We start from the raw sequence: 6,633 nt of genomic DNA, 5'->3' as shown, positions 1-6,633 counted from the left end.
CGAGGCTTCTTCAAATGTGTAAATTTGAATCTGCTTTCCTGTAATTTAAACCCGTTGCTTCTGCTTCTGTCATCGGTGCACTATGTGATCATCTATTTCTTCTCCCCTTCTTTCCGAGATCCTTTAGGAAATGGATAATTTTGACTGCACCTTAACCACTTGAGATATCCCTAGAAACAATCTTCACTAACGTGGTATGTGAACTTTCAAATAAGAAGAACACACGGGCTTTGCAGTTTTGATTGGAAGGGGGAAATAACCAGGGTGTGCTTTATTCTAAGACTCGATAGAGGTCTATGTACCTGCCAAAGGACAAATTATACAGAGACAAGAGTTGACAAAAAAACTCAAAAGCACCTAAGTGATTAAGGAACTTAGACTCCACATTTTAATAAAGCCCGAGGCATGTAGTGTTGATTCACAGTGCAATAATCCTTTCTAAACTGACTTGCTGTAGACAGCACTGGCATTCTACTATAGGAAACCAATGGGGATATTAATATCGGCTATTAACACTGATCCTATCTCGTAAATCCAGCCTGTCTGTTACCACAGCACTCAAAGGTGTTCTGAGGTCAAGAGGATGTGGTGTCCAAACGAGTCTTCTATTCCAAGAGGAAAGCAGCAAAAACAATCTCTACAGCAAGCATCAGATCCATATGTAGGAAAACCAAAAAGCTGGTTTTAAATGTCATGTTTTTCAAAGTGAGAATTGATGCTGGAACCAGTTCTAAAAACTGGCTGGCTGAGCTGCAGCTGCAGCTGCAGACAATCAATCAAAGCAGCTCAGACTCAATGGGAAGGGGTGGGAATTGGAAGCGAGGGGGGGGGAAGCATGCACATAAAATGGAAAACTAGGAGCAGGTTACAAGCCTTTCTAGGCCTTTAAGATTACAAAGAAATGCGAGCCCACTTTAGTGTTTTGTCTGCAGTCAAATGTCTCCTGAATGGTTTCCAATCGGCGTACGCACCAACGACCGGTTGCGTTGTAAAATGTGGACTGCAGGAGAACAGGACGGCAAGTTCTGTGAACAAAATCGACACGGCAAACACTGACGCTTTGGGTCTTCACCTGGCGTGGCTGCTTGTCTGAATTCTGAGCTGCTCCACACTGATGCCCCCATGTCTGAATTCAGGGGCAGAAGTAGTGTGTCCCAAGTGAAAGGACAAAGCACTAGCAAGAAGGTTAACTTTCTCCCTCAACACCAAACCAGTAGTACAGCGTTCCTCACCCATTGTCAACACTGCCATGGTTCAGTTCAGGAAATGGAAACGCTTCAGGAGCAAAAGAGTTCTTGACAGAACTGCCACAGCCTCCGTCAGATAAGACCCCTGTGGCCTTGCTATAGAATATATTGAATGGAGATTAGGTGGCCATGCAAACCGCCGTAACAACAAAGCTGTGATTAAGGGCAGGTCAAGGTGGAAGAAGGCCTTGGGCAATTCCAGAAACAGTTACCACCAGGCCTTAAGTCACTCAAGTCAGTACTGTTTGGCCAAAAGAGTGTTTTTTTGAAAAGAACAACAACAATAATAATAATGGTCACAGCAACAAATTAAAATGAGGGGTGCAACACTTACTGTCCAACTCCTATTCACTTGGTTTTGCTATGCTTTTCAGACAGAAACACAGTTTGATCCTGTGCCAGACGTGTAGGGGTGGGACTTGCTCAGGTTAATCATCCAGAAAAAGTGAAAAGTTGTGAGGGGGTTGGTGGGAGATGAGCAATGAAGTGGCAATTTGTGTATGACGTGTGAGTGTTTGAGACAAAAAAAAAAGGGAATACTCCTGCCAGTATAAAAACGAGCAGTGCAAAACTGACTGGCCCCTGCCCCCGGCTTTTGCGTCCTCATCGAGAGCTGCTCCTTTCTAAGTTCCATTTTCCTTCAGGGCATCACCTTCTCTTCAGTCAAATGCATTGGCCCATGACTTACAGCCAAGTGAGAGGGCACTGGCTGTAGGTCATAAGGTGATTGATTCACCATTGCTTAGTAAACAGTTAATGTGTGAGACGTATATAGATATATATCCCGCACTTCAGAATATAATTATTCATTGGAGGCATAACCAAAGCAATGGAATAAGAAGTCACCACAGCAATGTTTTTGCATCCTCTTGATGTTTGTGCAAGAACCATGCTGTCTCTGGGCACTTCCTAAAGTAGGATGCAAGCCTTCTCATGAATCAGTGGGCTGCCTAACATATAAGCCAAACTCTTCATTGAAATTAAATTAGTCTTCCACCCTATACATATATATAATATTTATCTATATGGCCCATGCTTTCTCCTCCTCCGTTTCCCAGCAAAGCCCTATAAATACTAATCTTTGTAGCTTTAGCTGTTGCAGCTGTCATCACCCCCCACCTTCCAACTCCCACATAAGAACAACAACAACAAAAAAGTTCTATTAAAATCAAGCACTTAACATAAATATTAAAACAATGGTAGGGACAAAATATAACTCTACATATAGAACTTCATAACTACCGTAGCACCTATTACCATAAACGAAAGCAAATCTGGTCTGACAGGGAACATGAGGGGGGGTGGGACTGAGGCGACGCTTACAGAACTTGCGACTGTCGTCATTTCAATCACTCTTTTAAATTTTTGTTCGTTTACAGTTGACAACCTTATTAAAATTCATTTCACTAACCAGTTCATTCTAAGTTACTATGGTTACCAAGGAACCCTTTAAAAAATAAAAATAAAAACCTTCAAGAGGATGATGATAGGACTTTAGCAATAATAATAATATTAATAATAATAATAATTAAAAAAAACAAAAATTGGCCAGTGGCAGGTTCTCCTACTGGTTCTCCGATGAGGGCTGCCCTGCCACATGCCCCTCCTCCTAAAGCCCACCAGTCCACAGAAGGGTAAAATCATGTACAAGTCCATTTCTCAGTTCCCCAGGATGAGTTTGACAAAAGAAGCCACGTCTGTCTCTTTGGATTCGTGCAGGGTGAAGAAACTGTGTTTCTGAAAGAGAGAGCGAGAGAGAACCAGTGAGGGAAAGAGAGGGGAAACATGTCAAAACCTTCCATTACACCTCTCACAGGAATCCTAGATTCCCCACCACCACCACCACCACACACACACATTACCTATAAAGGGACCACAGTAATTCCCAACGCAGGTGACGCTGTGGGTTAAACCACAGAGCCTAGGACTTGCCGATCAAAAGGTCGGTGGTTTGAATCGCTGCGACAGGGTGAGCTCCCGTTGCTCGGTCCCTGCTCCTGCCAACCTAGCAGTTCGAAAGCACGTCAAAGTGCAAGTAAATAAGGAAGTGGGAAGGTAAACGGCGTTTCCATGTGCTGCTCTCATTCGCCAGAAGCGGCTTAGTCATCCTGGCCACATGACCCGGAAGCTGTCTGTGGACAAACGCCAGCTCCCTCGGCCAATAAAGTGAGATGAGCGCCGCAACCCCAGAGTCGGTCACGGCTGGACCTAATGGTCAGGGGTCCCTTTACCTTTTTAATTCCCAAACAGGGTGATGATGACAGCGGGCCTCAACTCGAGGTACATTTTCCGTGGGACACATTCAGATGCAGCACCAAGCCATCAACCATGGTTAACCAGGTGAGTTTGTGCAGGAGCCTCCCTTTCTCCAAAGAAGAAACAAGCCATGAAATTGGTTGGCTTAGCATTTCATCCCAACCACTGTCCCAGTTAGTTTTGCTGCAAACAAACCACAAGAGGAAGCCAAGGTTCCCAATTGTGGCTTCCTGGGGAGGGCTGCTTTGGGTGTAATGCTAAGCCAGCCATCCTTTGGTTTGTTTTTCTGCTGGCCACAGGAAATAGCAGAGCAGGGAGCTCAAGCCCAGCTCATGCACAGACGGATTTGCTCACCCATGGTTTATGGCTTAGTGTGGCATCCAAATGCAACCAAAGTCTCCACAGCAAAATACAGATGTCCTCCCCACCCATGGTCAAATATAAATGAACTGGATACAATAATATTGCAAAAATGGTAATCAGCATTCCGTCAGGGCTATCAAAGAAAAGCTTACCGTGAAAAGCAATTGAGAGCTATTGGAACAATAAATAAATACCACTGAACTGGACACAACTCAGCAACAAAAACTTCCATAAAGATTTAAATGAACAAGAAAAGAAAGATTCCTAACATCTTTCTTGTGTGGGAAGTGCTTTTCGTCTCTCTCTCTCTCTCTCTCTCATTAATTATCACAATAATCCCATTAAGTGAGTAGTCAATACATTTTTTACAGATAAGCAAAGCCAAGATCGAAAAAGAAGGATGTGCCCCGAAGTCAAAACTGGAAGTTCAAAGTTCAGGAAGGACTGAAAGATGCTCCTCCCTAACCACTACAGTGGACGCAATTCAGAGAGGGTTTCCTTTGTGAGGAAAGACTTGAAAAGGTCCTAAAAAATGAACGCAGACCCACCCGATCTTTTAAAAGAGATTCCCAAAGTATTTCAGTCAATGAGTTTTGAATGCGAAAGGTTTGCGGGAGGAGTGGGACATTTCTATGTGGTACGAGGTGTGACTCTCAAGTTTGATCTAGATCTCTTTGGCTGGCTCCTGGATTATGCATTGTAGCTGCAGTCACACCAGGGTTTAGGCGAGAGAAGAATCTATTCATCTAAATCCTGTCTCAGACTTATTTAGGGCTGGCTCAAACACAAGTATGTGCATATGTATAATTATATTTCTATATTGCCCTTCATCATAAGATCCCACGGCAGTTCGCAGAATAAAATACAGGATAAAAGCAAGTAAATAAGGACAGCGAAATGAAATGTTCATAAGTTATGTGCATGACACATGGTGGGGTCAGACGAAACTCCATAAATGGGCCATTATGTATGAACTGGGGTGTCTGCCAGTAATCTCTCCCCATGCAACATATATGCCACAAGAAACTGTGTGTGGGAGCTTAGGTAAAAGGTACCACTGCCCGTACGGGCCAGTCTTGACAGACTCTAGGGTTGTGCGCTCATCTCACTCTAGAGGCCGGGAGTCAGCGCTGTCTGCAGACACTTCCGGGTCACGTGGCCAGTGTGACAAAGCTGCTCTGGCGAGCCAGCGCAGCACACAGAAATGCCGTTTACCTTCCTGCCGGAGCGGTCCCTATTTATCTCCTTGCACCCGGGGGTGCTTTCGAACTGCTAGGTGGGCAGGAGCAGGGACCGAGCAACGGGAGCGCACCCCGCCGCGGGGATTCGAACTGCCGACCATGCGATCGGCAAGTCCTAGGCTCTGAGGTTTTACCCACAGCGCCACCCGCGTCCCTGTGTGGGAGCTTACTTCCATGCAATATACAACAACACAACAGTACACACAACAACACAACAGTACACCCATAGCCCTTAATTCATACTAAATGTCCAAAGTGTTGAGGTGTGTTTATGCAGGAATACTCTTGTGCCACACTGTACATGTTGGAGCAATGTGTAAGCCAGCCCTGTAGGAATGGGAAAGTGTTCCCATGCTCAGAAGAGGTGTTCCCCTGAACCCAGGCAGTGCAGAGCAGTGGGTATATCTAACATGGTACCCCTGCATGTGAGCAGAGCATCATCTGCAAAGGGCATTGAGGGGGTGAGGGAGGGAGAAAGAGTAACACTCATTCACTCCAGGTGGAGATGGGGCCTGGGAAAAGGTGGTCAAATATATGGGATCCTTCCACTAATATTAAGAACTTCACAGTAACCAGCCAGATGAAAATCTGAACACCAATGTCCGAAAAGAAAAAAGAAAAAAACTGTGAGGAAAATGACCAGTTTTCAAACTTTCAGCCTTCTGCAACTTCCCGGCTCATGGAACTGGCTTATGTTGCAAAGGATTCTGGGGTGAAGAATTTGTCCTTGGTCTTGGGCTTGTCTCCCAGCCTAACGAACACCCTTTTGGCCAATCTGTCTTTGAAGGAAGCTTTGCCTGCCATTAATGTTATTCTCCCAGGCGGAACCTCCTATCAGCTTCCAAGGAACCCCAGGGTTCCCCAGGACGCGTTTTGGAAACCACGGTGGTAATATAAAGCAAAGCGTAAGTAAGAAAGAAAATTAGCTCTCTAGCCATGCCCGAGTCATCCTCTCATTTTCCACTTGAAACCTCAACGACGCAGGAAAGCAAAGGAAGCCGCCTCAGCCTTCAAAGACAAGCAGCCCGTTCCAGGACCGCAATGTCTGCTGCCATGGGAAAGTGAAAAGGGCTAAGGGAGGAAAAGCCCAAACCACAGGACCTTACAACAATAATGTCAGCCATAAAATACCACAATGCTGAGATAGATTTCAGAGGTGATCCAATATCCTAATTCAATAGAAATGTGCAGGGCTGCCAACCAGAGTTTGGCTGAAGCACATGCCTTTCCTCACTTCCACCCTGGCGAACCCAGTGTGTGCTAAAAAGCCACGTGGTAAAAACACCGCTGTATGATTTGGAAGCAGGTGGAGGGATAAATTCTATAAATGCACGTATGGTACATTTTTAAACAAGAGCCAATAAATCAAGGCCTTTCTCCACCTAAAATAGCTGTTAATGAAAGGTACATAGGATCACAGAATGCTGGAGTTGGAAGGGACCACTAGCTTAATCCAGTCCAATCCCTTGCAATGCAGGAATCTTTTGCCCAACAAGGGGCTTGAACCCACGATCCTACGTGATAAT

At 45.1% G+C, this 6,633-nt stretch overlaps 1 protein-coding gene across 2 annotated transcripts in view; it reads right to left on the bottom strand.

Moving 5' to 3' along the window:
• Nucleotides 1–229: 229 nt before the first annotated feature.
• MAP2K6 (mitogen-activated protein kinase kinase 6) overlaps nucleotides 230–6,633 on the bottom strand; it is a 75,537-nt gene continuing 69,133 nt past the window's right edge. For both annotated transcript variants that reach the window (XM_082212771.1, XM_082212772.1), the window contains exon 12: nucleotides 230–2,984. In XM_082212771.1, the coding sequence (XP_082068897.1) occupies nucleotides 2,907–2,984 (78 nt within the window). In that variant the 3' untranslated portion in view covers nucleotides 230–2,906. The remainder of the gene's footprint in view (nucleotides 2,985–6,633) is intronic.

Source organism: Podarcis vaucheri (assembly GCF_965113315.1).
Source record: "Podarcis vaucheri genome assembly, chromosome: 2".
Classification (NCBI taxonomy): domain Eukaryota; kingdom Metazoa; phylum Chordata; class Lepidosauria; order Squamata; family Lacertidae; genus Podarcis; species Podarcis vaucheri.
This window is presented reverse-complemented; position numbering and strand designations above follow the sequence as displayed.